The sequence below is a fragment of the Lissotriton vulgaris genome, chromosome 5 (assembly GCF_964263255.1).
Source record: "Lissotriton vulgaris chromosome 5, aLisVul1.2, whole genome shotgun sequence".
Lineage (NCBI taxonomy): Eukaryota > Metazoa > Chordata > Amphibia > Caudata > Salamandridae > Lissotriton > Lissotriton vulgaris.
The window spans coordinates 166616296-166640053 of record NC_141693.1 but is presented as its reverse complement, the minus strand read 5'-3'; the positions used below and the strand labels follow the sequence as shown (position 1 = coordinate 166640053).

The following is a 23758-nucleotide window of genomic DNA, read 5'->3' as shown; positions in this document are numbered from 1 at the left end:
CACACCGACTACCATTAGGGTTAAAAAGGCAAGACAGTAAATTCCTGCGCCCGTTTCTAATATACTTTGGCAACTACTTGCTTCGTCAAGCCATATGGCAAAAGGCGAGACCGAACACTCCAGTCACTTTTGGCAATATCTCCCTCTTTACCCGCTCTGACCTCAGCAAACTGACGATGGACAAAAGATGGGAGCTAAGAAAATTGATCGATCCAATTAACAAACTGGGGGGCCAAGCTTACCTGCAAGAACCAGCGAAACTTAAAGTTGTGAAAAATGGGCGTACATATTTCTTTGGTGATGTTCAAGAAGCACAGGCATTTCTATCTAGCATCACCAAGAATAAGGATGGTGACTGAGATTGAAGCTAGAATTAAGACTAAGACTGAAATTACTCAACCTTTCTAAAGATTACGAGTGATGGGGACTTAATGATATCTTACTAATATGTCAGATAGACAGAATTGGAGACCTGGACTTTGATTTGGCTTACTAGATTGTCACCGGCTTTTGGTGGTTTTTGGTGGTTTGAGGTGGTTTTGAGGTTTATCATTGATTATTTTTCGTTAGTTTTTTCAGCAATGGCTGACAACTTTGGGGGTGGGGACGGGAGTTGAAAGGAAAAAAAAAAGGGAAAAAGAGGAAAAATGTGTGTGTGCTCTACTCCCTCTTCTCCTCCTTTTCTTTTCTTTTTATAAATGAGCAAACAGCTGTAACGTCAGACACTGCTACTCCAGGGGGAATGGGTAGGCCCTCCTCGGTCTCTCTGCCGCCAGAGCTGCCACTCTAACGGCAGCAGTTAGTGAGGGGGGGGTGGAGGGGGGGGGTCCCCGCAGTGGGGGGAGGGAGTGGGGGTGGGTAAAAGTTAAAAATATTTCCTGTTTGGTAGAAAGACATACTCTGAAATCTGTTTATGGAGGGGAAACTTTGGTTTTCGAAGAACTTAGGAAGAAACGATACAGAACAATAGACAGATGTGCTGAGAACAATATTGACTATGGCCGCTATGTTTTAATTTGGAATGCATAACATTAAATGTCTGGCATGGAACGTCTCAGGCTTGAACAACAAACGCAAAAGACGCTTAGTCGCAGAGGAGCTACAACTCTATAACCCTCACCTAGTTTTTTTTTCAGAAACACACATCGTAAACAAAGACAAAAAATTGCTGAACCAACTGGGTATGGAGATCATAGTTAGCTCAGCCGTAGACTCACCAATAAGGGGGGGGGGCAATTTTAAAGGATAAGAGATTCAAAACTGAAACAATTAAAACAATACACGACAAAAGGGGTAGGTGGGCAATTGCTCAACTAATCATTGATGATAAGAAATTCGTGGTATGTGTGATATACGGTCCTAACAAGGACGAACCTAAGGTATTTGATCAGCTAAATATAGCCTTGCTAGATTGGGAAGGGGAATTAATCATTATGGGAGATTTTAATTGCATTATGAACTGTCAAAGAGATACTACCCGACCATGCAATAACAAACGTATGTCTAGAACCAGAGCTTCAATTCAAGACCTATGTAAGATGCATGGTCTTAAAGATGTGTGGAGGTGCTTATATCCAGACGCTCCTGGTTACACATTCTATTCAGCGCCACACAAGCTATGTACTCGCCTAGATATGGCTCTTGTATCAGACCTCTTGCTGAGCTCTGCATCAATAGCAATCTTTCCTCGTATAACATCTGATCATAATCCCATTATGGCAGATATTACTATCACTTTGGCTCGTAAACCCCCTAGACCTTTCACGTTTCCCAGGAAATTAATATCTGACCAGGTCTACATATCACAGTTAAAACATCATATAACTGAATTTACAGATTTTAACAAATACTGCACCGTGTCTAATAGTGGGGGATACATGTAAAGCAAGCATCCGGGGGTTTACGCAATCTTACGTCTTGAAACAAAATTCTGAAAGACGTAAGAACGATGAGGCCTTGATGACTGATATCGCAGGTGAAGAGATGCGATTGGCTCTGGCCCTGCGAGATAACTTACCCACGTTGGAGATCTGTGCACAGCTTAGTCAACTAAAATGTAAGACTAAAGAGAAACTACTTAAAAAAAATAGTGCTCAGATACATAAATATAAATTCATCAACTACGAGGGTGGAGATAAAATAGGCAAAATTTTAGCATTTAAGGTTGCAGAAGATAGGGCAGACTCCACGATTACTCAAATCACAGGTCTTGATAATAAGAAATACACCCAACCAATCCATATCGTCCAACAATTTGCCAAATACTACGAATCTCTTTATACTCCTGAACACATGCCGAACAGTCTTTTAATCGATGAATATCTAAGGGAGAATCATACTAATCAGCTAATGGCGGCAGAAATCGTTTCTCTCGCAACTGGGATAACTAGAAATGAACTTAAGTTAGCTATATCATCACTGCCCTCAGGGAAAGCCACAGGGGATGACACTATTCCACTAGAAATTTATAAATTATGCTCAGACGAACTAACACCTCTTCTTTTAGAAATCATATTACACATTGGGATAACAGGATCGGCCCCTAACTCATGGAACAAAGCTAAAATAATATTTTTTCACAAAAATGGAAAACCCAAGGAAGAGATGGGGTCATACAGACCCATATCTTTGATCAATACAGACGCTAAAATTTATGCAAAATGCTTGGCCAATAGACTTGCTCCATTAATGTCGAGAATTATAAATAAACAACAACATGGGTTTATAACAGAGAGGGACACGTCGGCACATGTTAACACCACAATTACAGCATTTGATATAGCAGAGGTAGAAAATACCCCACTGGCTATGATTATGCTCGACGCCGAAAAGGCATTTGATCGGGTGGGGTGGGGCTATCTCTGGCAGACACTGGGATCTATGGGTTTTGAAGGGCAATTTCTAAATGGAGTTCGGGCGCTCTACGACAAACCAACAGCACATATTAGTTATGGAGGGCTTATCTCGCCATGCTTCCCAATTCTGAGGGGCACTCGTCAAGGGTGTCCCTTGTCTCCATTATTATTTGCTCTATCACTTGAACCTTTTTTAAAAGCTTGGAATGCCCAACCTAAAATAACTCCATTTTTGACTGGCCCGCATACTCTAAAAATTACTGCATATGCAGATGAGATTGCCATTTATTCCTCTGAAATAGCCGAGACTTTAAAAGCCATTAATCTCGAAGCACTTAACTTCGGCAAAGTATCAGGATACAAATTAAATACACATAAAACTCAAATAATAACTAATTTTAAACCCCTGACACCAGTTCCTGAAATCTGCAAGGTTGCGACTTACCTTGGAGTCAAAATCATATCAAATATCAAAGAACTCAACAACATCAACTATAACGAGCTGATTAAAACAACCACTGCGACACTAAAAAAATGGCATCGACTCCCATTAAACTTAATAGGCAGAATAAACCTGATCAAAATGAAAATTATACCCAAATACCTATATTTGTTTAGGTCAATTCCCTTGGCACTGAATAGGCTTTTTTTTAAGCAATTAGATAGTATATTTGGAAACTTTATATGGGGATACAAGAAAGCTAGGAGGTCATTAAAACTACTGAAAAATCAGACTGACCTAGGCGGTCTCAACGTCCCAGACCTAAAATTATATTTCTGGGCTTCATTCGTTAGATGGCTACGCTCATTATTAAATAATGACGACACACTTTATTACCACCATTTATTGTTAAAGAATGACTCGAACCAATTCCTATATCGCATAACCGACCCAAATTACTACAAATGAGTTAAATTTAAGACGGCGCGAGACATAATTAGAGTCTGGAAAGACATTCTCGCTTATTTTAAAACCACCATTCACCATTCTCAGCTTAAACTATGGGATAACCCAGGGCTGCCGGACATATTTAGGGATGGTTTAACACGTGGATGGCAACTGAAAGGCATAACTTGTCTTGGTGATCTGTATAATTCTTTAGGTATGTTAGATTTCTCCACCCTTAAGTGCTTATATGGTTTGTCGGAAATACATAGATTTAAATACATTCTTGGTGCACAAAAATTAAATCAATAGCGTATCTAGTGGGGACATATGGGACTGCATAAATTCTAGGAAAGAGAAGGCAATTATTAGTTTGGCTTACAAATGTTTTATAAGCTTTAGCTCCGATGATAGAGAGTCAATTGCCAATAAATGGAACCTGAAACTTGGAACAAGTATTACAGGGAAACAAATAATAGAATCTTATACTAATATACACAACTCTGTTCGATCGTCCAGTCTCAGACTTCAACAATATAGAACTACCTATCTACTCTATTATACGCCAGAAAAGATCTCGAAATGGTCCAGTAGTAACATCCAAGGTGATAAGACCAAGTGTCCGAAACGTGCGGCCTACGCGGCGGATCTAGCGCATATGCTGTTCTCATGCCCAATGCTCGGGAAATATTGGGAGGAGGCGGGAAAAATCCTAAATACAAAAAATATCCTAAGCTCCTCTATAACGGCGCCTATGGTGCTACTTGGTATACATATAATAAAACCACCACGCCCATTATTGGCAGCGATATTAATTGCATGCGCTAGATTAATCTTGGCAAGGGCCTGGATTAACAGCAACGCACCAAATGCTATAGAATGGTGGTATTTAGTTACAGAAATTAAAACAATGGAGAAGACTCTAGCGGAACTAAGAGGTATACGCTCATTAAAGAAATTTGAGAAAATTTGGGGGGATCTGGAATGAATGCAATCAAAGGAATTATTAGGTTCCGAGAAAGGGAAAATTACTGTTAGAATAGAATTTTTGTCTCACTGTACACTCTGTCGCCTTATACTAATCTTTCTATCCGTCTACTAACATCTGGATTATATTGGACCTAGGCGGTAAAATATTTTGGGCAATGGTTTTATACGTTATTTTTATGTAAAAACAAACTCTAACTCCAATGTAAGATGTATGCCAAACCAAGTTTACTAATTACAAAATGTAACATTTGTTTTTCTCCGCTTAGTATGTATTATTGTCTTATACCAACTGGAAATAAAAAATTAATTTAAAAAAAAAAAAGGAATTAGCAGCATCTCTGCATTCCACAAGAAGAAACATGGCTAAACTAATTTCAGAAAGTGCCAGAAGAGGAAACATGCAAAATCTCACCCCTCCTCATGCCAGAGACATTTTAAAGCATTAGCGAAAAGAGCAGTTGCCCAGTGCCCCCAGCTTCCAATGGGAAAGTGAACTTTCTCTCTATAGCTCACTTTCAAGTATTTCTGTATCTCAACCTTCAACATATAAATTCATCGCTTACCACCACAGTCTTGTATTAGCAGAAAATGGGTAATAAAATTAGAAGCTGTTCCAAAAAGGGGCCCCAAAAATATGTCTGACCTGGGGCCCCAAAATCCCCAAGATGACACTGCCACCCACCAAGTTGTGGGACATTTGACATTTCCTGTTACTCAGCAACTGCCTGCTCTGTGTGCCCAGCCGCCCTTCTGACGCAATCGGAACCGGCGCGTGCTGCCACTAACTGCCACGCACGCGCTCGGCAGCGACAACTGCTTTACTCACTCGTCTCGAGCGCGTCTCCCGCGTGCCGCCCAGTGGGGTCCATATTGTTCACAATTATAGCAATATGTCGACAAATGAATCCATTAATTAGTCTGCCTTCAGTTGTATACCCTCCCACTCATCCTTATCCTTCTGCTAATTAGGATCCTCCCACCCAATTAGGTTTGGATGTTTCTTCCTGTCATAATATTTCCTTGTTGTGCGAACGAGATCCCCTTCGTTTGTATCCAACACAAAAACAACGTTGCTCCACATTGCCATGCTGCAGGCGGATACTCCACGCGCCGCTACCAGCAAAGGTCGTCTCGCTTTGTTTTCACGTCTGTGTAAACCGTCTTTCAAATGTACCCGGAAGCCTTCACCGTAAAACCAAACATTTCCTTAGAGTTCCGAACCCTTCACTAAGGAACCCTTTGACCCACATTAGAACATTGCAGGAAGTGACAGGACAGGAAGTGACAGCACTTAACCCTTGACCCCAATTAACAGCACTTTACAAAAACTGTATCTGAAATAAAGCACGTTTTTTTTTCTGTTCAACTGGTAGAACATTAACGGGTCAGCGGATGACATTTCAGTGGATTTAGAAAGCATTAAGAGGAATTACGCAGAAGTCTGATTTCTTGGGTAACACAACACCCACAGAGCATTAGATAACTGATAACTGAATAGAGTACAAGAGTTTGATGGTCACCCCCCCCCCCCCCCCCCGCCCCTTACATGTGCCGTGTGAGTAAGAGGTGCTGCAATTATCCAAATTAACCATACTCCATCTTTCTTCGGAAGGATGGAACGCCAAGACAGCTTTGACTGGATGTGATCTTGTGACGTGCACGTGACACCAAAAGTCAGAGACACGTCTGTATTTCAATGAGCCATCATGCGGGCCCTCCACTCTTTAAAGTTCTTCTACACATCTCCATGTAGCATTTTCTTGTTATGCTATTTGACAACTTCACACCCTTTTTTCTGTACATTTTGTGTCACTGTGCCCCTACACCTACCCCTGAATCGTCCCATGCATTATAATTTATGTTCCTACTGGCAAATTATCTAACAGCAGTTTTAAGTAGCTCCTGTCACTTAATGCAATCTCAAATCCGCAGAATCAATGAAACAAGTGATGTTTTTTTTAAAGAAGTCTACCCCTGAAATGAAACCCCCTGAAATGAAGAACTCAAAAAAGGCGGAGGAGAAAACCCTTTCTTCCTGCCATACATAAAGCATGCTTTGTGGTTCATCACGGTCATATTTGTCTATTGCAGCTTAGAAAAAACATTTGAAATCTAAAGCTGAGACAAAGAACACTTCGCGGCGGACCATGAGCCGGCATCACCATCTTCTGACAAAGAGAACCAACTTAACAACCACCCAATAATCTCAAGTGACACCCTAGAGGTAAAATAGGCACTCTCTGGGCCAGAAATTCTACGAGAGACATCCAGCACACATCTACCTTCACTGGCACAGCTCTCAACTCTATGACATACCTCAAATTCACCATTGTTCAGGGGGATAAAGCACCCATGATCTTCAGGGTGTTGAAACCATTGCCCCCGCCGATGAAAGCTTCTACAATGAAGTTATCAAGCTGTCTGTGCTCATGCCAGCCACCACAACAGTCATAATTCATCAAAGAGGAGGCTACCCTATTTAAACCCAAGCTTTGACGGACAACTCCACTGTTGAAGAAGCCCAAAATGCTGAATCCTACTCAACTGCAGAACATTCCCTGGTTTAGCCTGCTTTTAAAAGGTATAGAAGACAGTAAATACACCTTTGTGAAGTCGAGGCTGGGCCCCACCCATGACGAGAGCTGGATATGCCACTTATGACCACCTGGAAACAATTGCTCACAGTATTGGCTCAGGGACAGACAGCGCACAGATTTGTCTTGCTCTGTCAGCAGCGATAACAAGCCGACCACAAAATAATCTTGGCAAGCTCTCTGCAATCTGTTGTGCTAATAAAACAACCCTTATTTGCCCAACTCTTCTGGTGCAATAGGTCTCCTGGGAAAAACCTGCATCCTACCAGTCCTTGACTTCCATCAACGTTACTTCAGTGCTCTCTCATCTTGGAACCTTCTCCACATGGAGTACTGTCGCTAAACGATGATAAGCAGATTCACCTAAGAGATTTTCATGCATCTGGAGCTCATGCTTGAGAAGTGAACTGCCTGGCACATGACCAGTTCGGGATGCATTTGAGCTGGCTGTGTCTCAATGCCACAAAACAGAGGTTCTGCCCTGCTTCACTCATTCTTATGAGTTAATGCATAAAAATAACCACTTCATGTGTCTAATTTAAGTACTTTCCCCCCGTTTATACCATAACGTTCATTTCTTCTCCTTCCCAGGTGAACTATTGTGTGATTTCAGTTTTGTTTTGAAGTTTCTGTGTAAAGAGAACTAGTTTCCTTACGATTTTTATTCTGTAAACCTCACTGCATGCACACAGAATAGAGCAGATATATCTAAAACTGATCAATACATCAGTACTGTCAGGTAACCCCTACATTTTAAGGCACCCCACCTCTCTCTTTTTCAAAAAGCCTCCATGTTTAAATGCTCTTTGCGTATAAAACGACCACTGATGCAGCAGGCGAACAATGTGGATAAAACACTTTTCATGTCTACACGTTGTATTGGGAATCGGGCCTGAACTGGCCATATCAGGCACTGGGCATGTTCCCGGTGGGCTGGTAGGGTGGGGCCAGTATTGTTGCTAGGGGAAGGGTCAGGCAGCGTTTCCTGCCTTCAGTGTTTTATAAACACTACAAAACAAATAGTTTTAAAGGACGCCTAGTTAAATTCACTAGCTTCAACACCTATTGATTTTGCATTGGGTTGATTCCTGTCTCCTGTGGGGTCGTCACAAGCAGTGCTGACTTTCAGTGCTCGAGGGACAAGGTAATGAGGGGTCAGTTCTTCCTTAGTTTAGAGAATACAGTACATACATAATACAAATGCATCAAAATTGAAAACAGTGTATTTCTCTATAATGAGAGCATTGCAGCACAGTTCAGTTTAGTACAATTCATTATACCATTGCACTGGGTGAAAATTGTTATAGGTAATTCTATTCATGAACGTAGAAATATTTCCTCTTCTCCACCAATGTACTGAGGATAATGCTATCAGTGAGCAAAGGGAAGTTAGTTGTGCTTTTTGTCCTATATACCTGGCTTTGACCATAATTGCTTAGGATCACACAATGTGCTCAAGTGGAAGCCGGGACTGATTCAAGGTTTCCTGATTTCAGGTTGTGCATTCGGCCACTACAAGGTTATCTCTTTCTCCCTCTCACCTTACATCAACACTTATGCTTTATGTTATGTTATGTTATCTTAAATTAAATTTATTAAGCGCACGTACGCCCGGAGGCTTCATGGCGCTGTGGGAGACTGGCAAAACATAACATGTGACAGAAAGAAAAAATTAACTAAGGATAAGCTTGCTTAAAGTGCCAAGTTTTAAAAGCCTGTCTAAAGGCTAACAGATCTTCGTGGAGCCTTAGCGGCTGTGGCAAAGAGTTCCACAGGGAGGAAGCTAGGAAGTGGAAAGATCCTCCTCCCTGACGTTGTTTCCTGATCCGGGGCACCACTAACAGGTTCTTTTGGCCGGAGCGGAGAGCACGAGAGGGAGTATAACTGACAAGCAGGCTGCTAATGAATCCAGGGCCCTTACCTTGTAGAGCCCTGAAGATAATGCATCCCGCTTTGAATGCTGCTCTCTGCGCTACAGGCAGCCAGTGGAGACTGGCCAGTCCAGGTCTGATAGACTGCCACTTAGGAATTTTGCAGATCAGCCTGGCCGCTTGGTTCTGGACATGTTGAAGTCTCTTGAGCTGCCCCGCTGGTAGACCCAAATATAAACTATTGGAGTAATCCAAACGGGACAGTACAAGAGCAATAATGACCTGAATCAGAGCAGGGTGGGTTAAGAGGTGGGCAATCTTCTTAATCTTGCGAAGTTGAAAGAAACTTGCAGATACCACTTTCCCTACCTGACTTTTGAGCGAAAGATCTTCGTTGAAAGTGATCCCTAAGCTCTTAACTGATTGGGATTTAGCTGGAGGGTCTCCCATTTCTGGAGGCCAAAAGTGTGGTCCCCAATACAGTTCACTCTTCCCAGGCAAAATCAATTCCGTTTTGCCTGGGTTGAGTTTCAGGTGATTTAGGCCCATCCATCTCTGAATGTGAATCATGGCCTCCCGAAATTCGGTGGCCGCGCCAGGGGAGTCCAGACAGAAGATCAGTTGCAGATCATCTGCGTAGTTAAAAATTAAGGCTCTAAACTTTTTTAGTGAAAATAACAAGGGTCGTAAGTACAAATTAAATAGAAGTGGGGACAAGGACGAGCCTTGGGGGACTCCACATTCATTTTTGATTTTGGGGGCTGTAAAAGTTCCCAATCTCACTGCCTGGGTACGCTCCGAGATAAATGACTTCAGCCATTTAAGTGCCGAGCCCCTCAGGCCAGCCTGTTCGACACGGTCGACCAAGATGGTGTGGTCGACCGTGTCGAATGCGGCCGACAGGTCAAGAAGTACCAATGCTTGGTGGATGTCCTTGTCTGCGTTGCTTCTTAGTACGTTCTGGACCGCCAGTGTCACCATCTCGGTTGAATGCCCTGGTCGAAACCCAGCTTGATTGGGCTCCAGATATCCAGTAGTTTCAACGAAGCTAGAGAGACAGCTAGCAACGTGTGCCTCCAGAATTTTTGATAGGAATGGCAACAAGGATATCGGGCGATAGTTAGAAGGATCGTGAGGGTCAAGACTGGGTTTTTTTATCAGGGGAATCAGTAGAGCATGTTTAAACCCTGCCGGTACCTTTCCCTGGTTAAGTGAGTCGTTAAGCAGAGAAAGGATCCCGTGAGGGATAGAATGCCCAATCTCTGTAAAAATGTGGGGTGGGCAAATGTCATCGGGTGAACCACACTTAACCCGTGCCAGGAGAGTTGAAAAAGTTTTAGGATCTATAGCAGGAAGGGTGTCTAATGTAGTGGGATTATTAAAAATATCATCCAGAGGAGACTATTTAGGAGAGCTAGCAATGTTGCGTTTTATGGTCACAATTTTCTCTCTGAAGAATTCATTCAGAGAGTCACACAACTTCTGGGTGGGGGCTATTGATGGGGCTGTCCTATCATCGTCACAGAGCTCGTTGACTATGTTAAAAACATCTTTGGTTTTATTTGAAGAATTTAAAATTTTTTGAGAGAAGTAATTGGATTTGTGTTGGAGCAAAGTTTTTTGGAACTCCTTTCTTGCGGTGCAATACACTGTCCTGGCTTGAGGGGAGTAACTTTGTCTCCATTTCCGTTCCTTCTGTCGAACTCCCAGTTTGAGATCTTTCAGTTCTTGGGAGAACCATTTGTGAGCTTCATTTCCTCTAATATTAGGGACCCGTACTAAGGGGGCTGAGAGGTCAGCTGCGTTGAGTAACCAATTAGACAGCGCTCTCTCGCCAGTGTCCAGATCGTCACACAATGGTGGTACGGTTTTACTTAATATATCAATAAATCCCGGGAGGTCCATAGATTTCCATTTGCGGAATTCTTTGCTCTTGCATGGCTTGGGCTTGGCATTTCCGCGTACTTCTAATGTAAAATAGATGGTGAAATGATCCGACCAGATACATGGGCTGATAACGAGGTTGGATAGAGATAGGTTATGCGTCCAGATCTGGTCCAAGCTGTGACCTTTCTGGTGGGTAGGTACATGGATGTGCTGATTTAGATTAAGGTCTGTAAGTAAGTCTTTCAGTTCAGCAGCTTGAGTGTCTATGCCTGTGCTGTCAAGCCAGTAATTTAGGTCCCCAATAAGGATGATTTTAGAGTAGCTGACTACATATGAAGCCAGCTGCTCCGCCAGAATGGATGGATATTTGGCCATGTATTGGGGGGGCCGGTAAATCAGGACCAGAATGAGGGACCCACTGTGTTTAATTCTCAGAGGCACTAAATCAGGGCACTTTGTTAAATACACTCGGGCTATCCATGTTTCACAAGGATTGTGGGTGATCACTTTTTGGTATGAGATGTTTTAATGCTGAAGCTAAAATGAGAACCAGCGCACACACTCTTGGTAAGTGCATTGAGACAATTTGCTCCAGGGAGCTAAAAGGCTTTTGCAAGAGCTGCCTTTGCTTCCAAGCCCAGCCCTGCTTGGAACTCAGCCTCTGCTGCTCCCCGCTGTAAGGGTTGTAGCTGCTGTCATCTTCATTGCTGTCCTTCGAAATGACATCTAAAGAGGCTATTGCAAGAGCATTTATGAAAACAAATATAATGGCATCTATGGAGGCTATTTTAATGGCATTTATGGAGACTATTGTAATGACAAATATGGTGATCAGTGTAATGGTACCTATGAAGGCTACAGAAGGGACACCCATAAAGGCTATTGATATTGAAGTAATTGTAATGGCATCTAGGGAGGCTATTGTTATGGCATTTGTAGACACTATTGTAAATGCATCTATGGAGACCATACTAGGGGCATCCATGAAAGCTATTTTAATGACATTTAGGTATAGGGTATTGTAATAGCGTATATGGTGACCAGTGTAATGGTACCTATGAAGGCTACAGAAGGGACATCCATAAAGGCTATTGATATGGAAGTAATTGTAATGGCATCTATGGAGGCTATTGTAATGGCATTTGCAGACACTATTGTAATTGCATCTATGGAGACCATACTAGGGGCATCCATGAAAGTTATTTTAATGGCATTTATGGAGACTATTGTAATGACAAATATGGTGACCAGTGTAATGGTACCTATGAAGGCTACAGAAGGGACATCCATAAAGGCTATTGATATGGAAGTAATTGTAATGGCATCTATGGAGGCTATTGTAATGGCATTTGCAGACACTATTGTAATTGCATCTATGGAGACCATACTAGGGGCATCCATGAAAGCTATTTTACTGACATTTATGTATAGGGTATTGTAATAGCGTATATGGAGATCAGTGTAATGGTAACTATGAAAGCTACTGAATGAGGCATCATAACCTTTGACTCCCATGAGAACAATGCAGGAAGTGACAGCACAGGAACTGACAGCACATATTCCTTGACTCCACTTACGCATACTTGCTTGACATTAATCCTAATTGAAAGTTGATGTTGTAGCAGGGGAAGAGAGTGATTCATAAAAGGGCATTCACAAATCCGTACAAACAAAGGCAACATTTAAATGCAGACATTTTTGTATAAAAAGAAGCATACTCATATAGGTTAGATCCAGATGCCTCAATGTTGCCTACAGTGGTTCCTAACAAAATTATTAAACCTACCCTTAAAGGGTGAACAGATTCATTTTTTGTCTTCTCCTCACCCCATCCATTGGCTCTTTTCTGCTCCATTCAACCTACATATATTCCACAACCCTGTGTGTCTCTCAATCCCCGTCTTCTCCTACATGTACCACCATCTACCACTAAGCTCTGTCCATAATTTCAGCTTTTGTTTCTGACTCATATGTCTACATTCTACGTTTTCCTCTGAGCCTAGTTCTGTTCTACTCCCTTCCTCACACATTGTCTACATACCCCATCTTTGTCATCCTTGCCTGCAGTACGGTTGGGCACTCACCCACAGAACATAAAGATGGTGCTGGATGTTGGGTCATATGGCAGCGGCATCGTCTGCTGAAGACACAACTGTTCACAGCCTCCGTTGAATCCATCAGAACAGTCAATGCCCTTGGAGAAGTCAAAGCAGCCTGTGCCATCTTTCATCGCCCGGAGTCCCTCTGGGCACTGTTGAGAGGAGAACAAAGTGATAAGCTGTTAGAAAGCTTTCCCAAACTCATCTACTTCAATGGCGAGCCGGCTGCTCTCATACTCAGATGTAACAACCAAGATCTACACTTTTTTTAGACACAAGGAACAAGCACAGTAAAGGCAACAGCCATGCATTTTCCATGATACAGAGAAAGCGAAGGCATAGCATGAGCAACACCAGTGCATGTCTCCACACAAACACATCAGGTCAAGCAAAGGCAATTTAAGACCCCTGAAAACATGTACGTGCTCTTTCTGTCACACACACATACACAATCTTTTGTCTGGTTCTGTCAGGGAGTACCCACGCTATGAGGACCAATCCTATCCTCACACGGTGAGCAGCAATGCAAGTATTAATAACACACTGAAAAACAACTCGGGCAGTAGCAGTTTCAGCTTCCATCCCACACCCACCCACAGGGAAAAGAAACAGCATGACAGCACACTGTAGGCTTCCCTCATATGGAGAGCCTATTCAGTTTGGGCATGAACTGTGAAGAAATCCCTCGCACACATAAAACAGGCACCAACTAAGCAGCAACAGTTCAAGAGCAATCCACACTGAATAAGTCGAGCACAGGCAGAAGCGAAGCAGATTTCTCTCAAACAAAGAGTGAAGCTACAACATAGGCAGCATCAGTGCAGCCTTCCTTCCCACAAGCAATGCACTTGAATTTGTATGAACTTCAATTGAACATTGAAGAGAGACTGCGATAGGGCATACTTACTTAAAGCAATGAACAGATCTGCTTTAAATCTATAACAGTGGTGCTCAAATTAGAAAAACTCTCAGTTGGGCTCTAAACACACAGGGGCAGAACATTCTGCATTAGGTTTGCATCACAAAAGTAACGCAAAACCAGCACAGTAACTTTGTTTGTTGCACTCTGTTGCATGAAAAGTTAGTAAAGCTTCCCTGCAGTGATTTCCAGCCTGTCTTCCTCCTACTGAGACAGAACTGCGTTTGTTGGTACGGGGAAGTCCTCTGCATGGTAAGAGATGTGTACCCTGCCCTAAGTGCCCAACTGTACTGTTGTTTGAAACTTTAATGCAGATTTTCAAGTGATGGGCAAACACGGATCATGTTTGTGTGCCATGACAAAGACATGTCTTGTGGATTGGGGCCTTGTGTGACTGCAAGGGGCACTCAAAGTGATGACCTCGTAGTGATGAAAGGCTACCAACTTTACCAGGAGTTAAGCAGCACAAGGGTGGTAGTGGCAGAATACAGTTTAGTGATCATTAGTAGTGAGCAGGACCTTCTTACCCCCTGTCGCTGGAGTAAGGCCTACTGGCTCACTCATCTTTTTAAAGATTCCGCTGCAGTGTGCTTAACTCAGCCTTGGCAAACATCAGGTAGATGTGTGGGACTGCATAGAGCAGGAGTAGTGACTACAATGGCTGTATCTATGTGTGCCTGGAAAGGGTAGAGTACAGGGACAGAGCAGTACTGTGTAGTACATGTGTGAAAATTACACGTACTGGCTTTCTGTAGGTCTAAGAGGAATACATTACATTAGAGATGTAGTGCTGCGCAGTGAGTGCACAACTAAAACGTGCTGAATGTATGTGTGCTTACAAACGAAGAAAGAGAGGTCTCCACTTCAAAAGAAGCAGAACCCCAACACAAAACGTCAAAGACTCAGGCCCTAAATCAAACTTGGTGTCTGGAAAAGGACTATAAAAAGAGAGGCTCTGTTCCAAAAGGTTGTCATTTGCTAAGCAGCCAGATTGCCTGTGTGAGAAGGGGAAGCTCTGCAAGACTTTTTCCTGTGACCAAGACTGGAGGCAAAAGCCTGCTAGTCTCTGTTAGACTTGGCTTTTTCAGCGGATTTATCCCCAGACTTTTTGTTTTTTGGCCTCCTGTTTCTGACCTGTTTTTGTTCATTTTATGGCTTTACTATTGCATATCAGTGCTAAATTGCATATGCTCACCCAATAAATTGTATTTATGGATTAGTGATTTCATGATTGGCAAATTTAATTTACCGGTAAGTCCCTAGTACAGTGCACTGTGTGTACCCAGGGCCTGTAAATCAAATGCATCTAGTGGGCCTGCTGCAATGATTGTGTCACCCACATGAGCAGCTTGTAAATGTAACTCAGACCTGCCACTGCAGTATCTGTGCGCACAGCCATGTTGACCTGGCAAGTGCATCCATATTGCCATGCCCTAACCTTCCCTTTTCTTACATGTGAGACACCCCTAAATTAGGCCCAAGGTACTCCTGTGGACAGATTGTAGTGTATGTGAAAGGTAGGACATGCCCTGATGTGTGTCGCATGTCCTGATAGTGAAATCCTGCCAATTTCGTTTTTCACGAGTGAAAGGCCATCTGTCCCATAGGATAGAATTGGAATACATATATAACATCTTATAAATATAACTTTCCATTGGGACAAGATGGAAAGATGAAGTTTAGTATGCCTGAACTCAGAATATAAAAATGCATCTTTTAGTAAAGATGATCTCTATAATGTGTGTTTTTTAAATACCACTTTTAGAAACTAGGTATTTTCTTGCTTAGCCATCCTGTGTGCCTCGGCTGGTTTGTGGATTGACTTTCTGGCTTTTGAATGACAGGGACTGGGGATGTGCATTCTCTCAGACAGCCACTGGATGGGGGGGGGTTGATGTGTGTCCTGCCATTCCTGAATTAGTCAGGGGTGGGCTGAATAGACATGGGCTGCATTCAGAGTAGGAGGATGAGATTTCTTTCTCACCTGAATGGGCCTGGTCTGCCTGGGACAATGCTGTCTCCACCTCATGCCGGGCAGCTGCACCAGAGAAGATAGGACTGGTTTTGGTTGGGCAAAGCGCTTTTCTGCCACCAGGGAACAAAGGATTCTATGCTATAAAGAGACCCCTGAACTTTAGATTACCGCGGCACTAAGGAACATGCCAGGAAGAAGAACCAGTAAAGCAGGAGGAGGAGTACTGCCCCTGTGCTGTGTGCTGTTGGGGTGGGCCTACAGTGGTTGCTTCTGTCTTGGGCAGGGAAAGGACTGGACTGTGCTTTCATCATCCTGCTGTTAGAGGTTTCTCCAAGGGCTTGAAGTAGAGCTTGCATCCTCTGGGAAGTCTCAGGGATAGTAAATCCTTTGGGTGGGATCAGACTAGCAGAGACCTTGATCTAGCAGTTGGCACTTAGAAAGCTAAGGCTGAGGAAGATGGGAAAGAAAGACAGTTTGATTGGGCAGAGATAAGGCTAGCTTACAGGGAACAAAAGGAGAGGTGGAGGAGGAAACAGAAGAAATGGGCACAGGAAGATAAATTGTGACAGAGTGAGGAGAACAGAGAGAAAGGGAGTAAAAACAGAGAGAGAGGGAGGAGAAACAGAGAAAGAGGGAGTAAAAACAGAGAGAGAGGGAGGAGAAGCAGAAGGGAAAGAAAAGAGAGCTGGAAAAGGAGAGGCTAGCCTTTGAGAAAGTGAAATTTTGGATGGCAGCACTGACAACTCTATCTGGGATAAGTGACTATACTTTAAGTTCAGGCAATGCTGTGGCAAAGGTTCCAAAAGATCTTGTGCATGTTTATATACACTGTCAGGATATTTCAAAATGGTTTGTGAGCTTTGATGTCACTTGTAAAGCAGAGGCCTTAAATGAGTTGTCTTAGGCGGCTGCCTTAATGGGCACATGCTATTAGAAGGGATAGCCATCACTGAGACGATGCCTGTGGCAGAGCAGATGGTCTACGAGTGAATGAAGGAAGCTCCCATTAGAAAGTTTGGGCTGCAGCCAGCTCAGTATCTGCAGTAATTCCGTGACCACAAGAGAGCAGATGGTGTGCCATTTGAGAATTGGATTCATGGTGTATTGCGTGATTGGAATGAGTGGGTAAGAGGGATGGAGGCCATGAATTTTCAATCCTTTAACCTGCTGTTCGTGACGGAGAAACTCAAGGAAGAGTGCTCTACTCCACTTAGGCAATACCTGTCTCATCAAACAGCGAGGGATCCAACAAAACCTGCAATGGTAGCTAATAAGTGGTTGGCTAACAGGGTTTACAAAGGGCTGGAAAAGCATAGTTCTAAGCCAAACAGGGAGAAGAACTCTCCACAGACTGGTTCCAATCCAAGGGATAGTGGCATGAGTTATTCTCATGGAACTCGAGGAGGGCCCAGGAAACATGGAAACGGTAATGGTGTGCCCGAGAAGGAGCATCATGAGAAAGCACGGCAAGGCAAGGAAGCCTTTTCCAAATCCAAGGTTCTGACTTGTTTTAAGTGTCACAACATAACATAATTGTAAAGCGCACATTCACTCAAGGGTATCTTGACGCTCAGTAATAGATGTTTATTGTTACTCAACTTAATGGTACTCATTTTATCGACCTCAGAAGGATGAAAGGCTGAGTTGTGCCACTGGGATTTGAACCTGTGACCATGAGATCAAACACAGTTCCAAACAGTGGGTGCATTAGTCTACTAAGCCACCAGATCCAGCACAAGGTGGAACATTAAAAGAGAGATTGTCAAGAGACACAGCAACACCAGGGTAGTAAGCATGTTACAGGTGGGCGAAGGTACCCAAGAGGGACCTGTCGTGCTCAACCTAGTAGCTATTGATATTTGGGAGTGGGTGCCAGGTGCTCTGAAGCACAGCCATCTTAATACAATGGGATTTGTACAGGATGTTAGTATCAATGGGAGGAAAGTGCCTGCCCTGAGAGATACTGAAGCATTTCGCACTGTGGTTGAGAGGAAGTTCCTTAAGCCTGAGAAGATACTCCCTGGAACCAAGGATACAGGACTGGTAGTCAGTGGAAATGGAATGCCAGTGGAAAGGGAATGCTTGGCAGGGTTGAGACAGAGCTCAATGACATGGTGGCCATGACTTTTATTGCTTGGGCTACATCAGCTGTGCTGACCAGAGCACAGGCTGCACGTCAGTCTCAGACTAAGGCTGGAATCATCTGTGATTTGCAGAGACCAACACAAAGTAATATGTAGGAAAGGGCAGACTTCGGGATAGCAGTGCCCGTGGAGGTCATCACTTCTGCTCCAGAGAGAGAGGAAGATGATGCTTCTAAAGTTGATCCTTTACTGGAGCCTGGGTTGCCTCCATTACTGCATGGTTAGTTAGCTGCTCGAGGGCTGATCCGGGGAGATTTCTGCAAGCCACAGGAGGATTGCCATATGTTTGTGGGACTACAGACGGATGTCCAAGATCTGGTTAGCAAAAGAGTGGTCAGAAACACTATGTTGGCTGGGAGTATGAGCTACTCTATAGTCGATAATAACTTTATTTCGGTTCAATGAACTATTAAAGTGCACAATGCCAAAACATTTTTAACTTAATCAATCCAATCAGGATAGGCTGGACACTCTGTTCATTCTAGTACCCAGGGATGCCCAGAGACAGAGAGAGGTTCTGTAGGATCTCTTCAGTTTGCCAGATGAGGGGTAAGACAGGAGGGAAGACAACGGCACCATTAGTGCCTCTACCAGCTGCAGGTGTTCCGTTTGAGCAGGTGGGCATAGACATTGTTGGTCCCTAAGACCCTCCCTCATAGTCAGGCAACAAGTATATCTTGGTTGTGGTGGATCATGCCACCAGGTGCCCTGAAGCTGCACCTCTGAGAAGAATGGTTGCAACAGTGGTAGCTAGAGCTCTCCTGGGAATATTTTCTAGGGTGGGATTTTCAAAGATGGTAATTTCTGACCGGGAAACCAACTTCATCTCTTCTGACATGAAAAAGATGTGGGAGCAAGCTGGTGTGTCATATCACTTTGCCACAGCATACCACCTTCAAACTAATGGTTTGGTGGAGTGGATTGGTTTAACAAAAAAATAAAAAGCATGACCAAAACTCTGCCAGAGAACCTCAGGAAGAAGTGGGATCTTCCCCTCCCATGTCTCTTGTTTGCACACTAAGAGATTCCACAGAAGGCAGTAGAGTTCAGTCTCTTTGAACTTCTATATGGACACCCAGTTTAGGGTTCACTCGCCCTAGTAAGAGAAGGGTGTGAAGGAACCTCAGAGTCTCTATATAATGATGTGGTATACTATGTGATTGGCCTCAGGAAGTTGATGGTGCAAGTCATAAGTCAGGAAAAGAAAAACGTTCAGGCTAGCTAAGTGGTGATTAAGGAATGGTAAATCCAGAAAGCTGCTCGAGTATCAGGAAGGTCAGGAGGTTTTAGTGCTAAGCCTATTTGTCCTAGGGCTTTAGAGAACAAATGGTTGTGTCCATAAAAAGTAATTCAGAATGTGTCTGAGGTAAACTACTTGGTGGACACAGGGAACCTGAGAGGGTGTTCCCTGTGAACAGGCTTAAGTTTTACATTCAGAGAGACTAGACAGTGCCTGACATGGCTATGGCAGAGAAAGATGAGGAAGAGAGTGCGCCTCTTCCTGACTTACTGCATAGTGACATAAATGATAGCAATGTAAAATGGGTTCAGTTAGCCCCTATGTTAATGCTTGAGCAGGGGAGAGAGTGTAGCGAGGTGTTGCCAACCTCTTCTTGCTTTCTCAGGGGTTGACATCTGTCTGTGTGCATGACATAGGCACAGGTGACAGTCTGCTAGTGAATGGCAGAATGTACAAAGTGTCTGACCAGGTACAGGGATATATTAAGGCGAATGTTGCCAAAATATTGGACCTGGGAGTCATTGAGAGGTTTCATAGTACTTGGTCTGGTTCTGTGTTTCCAGTACCAAAGCAAGGATGTTTCTGTGTAAACGTCTGAGCTCTCAATGAGGTAACTAAGACCAATGCCTATCCAATCCTTACAGCAGATGAGCTTGTGGCTTGGTTAGATGCTGCCAACTACTTGAGTACCTTGGATCTGACCAGAGGATATTGCAGATTGCTTTGGCACCAAGTGCTAAGGAGAAGGCTGAATTGTCTTTGCTAGAGGGTCTGTATCAGATTAAAGTGATAACCTTTGGGTTGAAAAATGCTCCTGACACATTTCAGTACCTGGCGAACCATGTTCCCGCAGGGTTCGAAGAGTTCAGTATGGCCTACTTGGATGTTATTTCGGTGCTTAGCAATGGCAGCTGAGGCACCTGGAACAAGTGTTGGCTAAGATACAGAACAAAAGCGACCATCAAGGCACCAAAGTGTCAGGTGGCTCAGACCTCAGTAGTCTACCTCAGACATGAGGAGGGGAATGAGAAGATTTACCCGTTGAATGCCAAGATTCAGGGTGTGATGGAATGTGAGGAACCTTCTACCCAAAATGAAGTGAGGACCTTTTTAGGACTCAGTAAGCATTATATGAACTTTGTGGAAAACTCTGGAAGTATAGTTGCCCCATTGCCTGCATTGAACTCTAGGACACGGCCTAGGAAAGTAATATGGACTGCAGAGTGTCAAAATGCATTTAAGGAACTGAAGAAGGTACTATGTACTGCAAGGGTACAGAAAGCACCTGACTACAGTCAGTCTTTAATTGTACATATGGATGCCTCTGACAAAGAAGTTGGAGTGGTGTTAGCTCAACTATAGGACAAAGGTAGAGCGCATCTGGTAGCCTGTATTAGTAAGAGATTACTACCCAGAGAAAATAACTGGGTAGAAATTGAGAAGGAGTGCTTTGCCGTAGTGTGGGTTGTGAGTAAGTTCTGCCCATATTTGTTTGGCACTAGTGGTGCAAACAGATCATAAGCAATTGAAATAGTGATGGCTATAAACGGAGAGTATCCCAAGTAGTTGAGATGATCTGTCTTTTACAAGGGTTAGAATTTGTAGCAGAGCACAGAGCCAGATTGAGCCACAAGAATGCAGACAGATTTTCCAGCCAGTTTTACTAATCTGACCACTTAACATCTCCAGGTTAGGAGTTGGCTTAGGGTGCTCTGATCTGGAAGTGGCATCTGTTTGGATGGAAAAGTCTTCTGCATGGTAAGAGACATGTACCCCTGCCCTGAGTGCCTAATTGTACTGCTGTCTAAATATGCTGATTCTTTGTCATAGGCAAACATGGAACATGCTTGTGCACCATGACAGAGGCCAGTCTTGGGGATTGTGGTGTTGGTGGACCGGAAGGAGCGCTCAAAGCAATACCCTCCTGGTGGTTAAAGGATAACGTCTTCACCAGGAGTTAAAGGCGGTGGTTGCAGCATACTGTGCAGTGATCAGTGGTAATGAATGTGACATTTTTACCCTGTGTCCCTAGAGTGAGGCATACAGACTCAAAGAAGTTCCGCTGCTGCATGTTCAACTCACCCTTGGTCTACATCAGGTAGATGTAGTACTGCGTAACGCAGGAGGAGTAACTCTGCACTTGATGCATGTGTGCCTGGGAAGGAAATAGTCCTGGGATAGAGCAGCACTCTGTAGTGCATGTGTGAATAGTACATGTACTGGGTGTATGTAATCTTGAGAGGAATATACTGCTTGAAAAATGCAGTGCTGCACAATGCGTGCATAAGGAAAGCATGTGCTGACTGTATGTGTGCTTAAGTGAAGAACAATTCATGATGGATGTTTAGCACCGGGCACATGGTGAGTGCGGGTCGCCCAGCAATGGCACATTACATGGAGGACCCTGGGTTTCATTTTGGGAAGCCCAGGTCTGCCTAGTGAAAACATGAGGAATCCTCACAGACAGATTTGTGGATTATTACATTCCGATGAGCTGGGAGGGACGCAGACTGGAAGGAAAGGAGAGCCTTCAAGAGGAAAGGGCCTGGACACTTGTCAGGAAGGGAGATGGATTTGATAAGGGAATCGTAAGGAGTAGGGCTGGGAGCCAGGGATTAACCTTATGATGCATATATCACTGTAAGTGGAATCTATGTGTGTACTCTGGTCACTTCCACGAATAGTGTTGTGGGTCAGTCTGCTTCAGAGTCATGTCTGCCTTGACAGACATCTTTTATGAGGAAAGAAGAAAGACAGGTGTTTACTTCAAAAGAAGCGGTAACCCATCATAACATTTCAAAGATACAGACACTTATTCACATTTGATGTCTGGAAAAGAACTATAAGAAGGGGAGGTTGAGTCCCCAATAATGTTTCATATGCCAAGTAGCCAGATGGGCTGTGTGAAAAGGGGAAGCTCTGCAAGACTTCTGCTTTAACAAGGTCAGGGGCAATGGCTGATAGTCTCCCTGCTGGGTGAGGTAAATTCCCAGGACAACTAAGATCACCTGCCCTGCAGCCTGGAGCACCATTTCCTGCCTCATTGCCAAGACCAGTGTGCCCTGTGAGGGAGAGGAGAGCGTTGGAGGGAGCAAGGTCCAGTGGGAGCCCTTCATGAGGATTCCCTAAGTGATGAGTGAGGCTGTTCACCAATTAGGCCATTTACTGTGTACAGGATCGGCTCTGTGACCCTCATATGCCAAGACAGGAAGACATTGTTCTGAGCCATATCAGAAGCACTGGCCAGGAAGCTCCAAGCCATGCACCTGTGACCCTGTATCACATAGGGGGGGTCACCAGTGAACTGAGTTTGGGTAAGGTGCGCAGGGCTTGTGACCGCTGAGATCAGAAACCTCACATACCAGGACAGGCTGCCATAGTGAAGGTAGTTGCATAAGGAGAGTCTGCACCTTGGGCATGATTACCTCAGCAATCCCGTAAACCAGGAGGGGCTACCAGTGCCTCTTTGCCCTAGGGTTTGGTTCTTCACCCGTACTGAACAAGGACTGATGTTACCAATGGTTCAAGCCCACACACTGTGATCTGTACCTGATGAAGTCTCAGAGGTTCCCTGAGATGCCACTGAGGACATGGCACCCTTGTTGGAGCTCTGGTTGGGAGCTACATAATCATACTAGCTCGTCCCCACCCCTGCTAGGGGTAAGAGTAGCTTACCCTTTGTGCCCGCCAAGTGGAAGCATCTCTGAACACTGGAAACAAACAGGCAGCGCTGCTCAACAGGAAGAGCCTGCTCCGCCAGGTGCTGCCACCTCCATTGTAGTGGCCCAATTCACCATACAGGATCCAGACTTGGAAGCACCCAAGGATTGGCACTCGCTGCTCTGCTGAACACTGTCATACCGCTGGGGTAGGTAAGACTGAAACCTGGTCTTGCTGCTAATGGGGCTGCGGCATCATAGAAACTTTTGACTAATTCCTAAAGAGTCAAAGGGAGAACTTTTGAGTACGTCCTAATAGTTTGAATTCCCTGAATGCGGCCACCAGGGAATGGGGAATAAACCCGAACATGTTACAAAAAAGAGGGTGGAACAGGAATTGGCACAAGAGCTACTTGTGCCATAACCTCAAGGGGGATTGTGTTATTGCTTCTGAATGCTGTATACCTTTGCATATGTAGAGTTAGAAATGAAATGCTTATTTTCTGTGTGAGTATTTGACTGGACATTGATTTATTTTTGCACACTGTTTGCATTTTGAGTTATGAGTTGTGTTGACTGACCTGTACCTACATCCCCCCTGAAAAAGTCTACACTGTCTCACAACCATTGATCTGTTAC

General features: G+C 43.9%; 1 protein-coding gene across 2 annotated transcripts in view; it reads right to left on the bottom strand.

Annotated features, from left to right (window-relative positions):
- Window positions 1–23758, bottom strand: part of ASTN2 (astrotactin 2) — a 2581355-nt gene that overhangs the window by 811136 nt on the left and 1746461 nt on the right. For both annotated transcript variants that reach the window (XM_086921093.1, XM_086921094.1), the window contains exon 12: window positions 13168–13334. In XM_086921093.1, the coding sequence (XP_086777219.1) occupies window positions 13168–13334 (167 nt within the window). The remainder of the gene's footprint in view (window positions 1–13167; window positions 13335–23758) is intronic.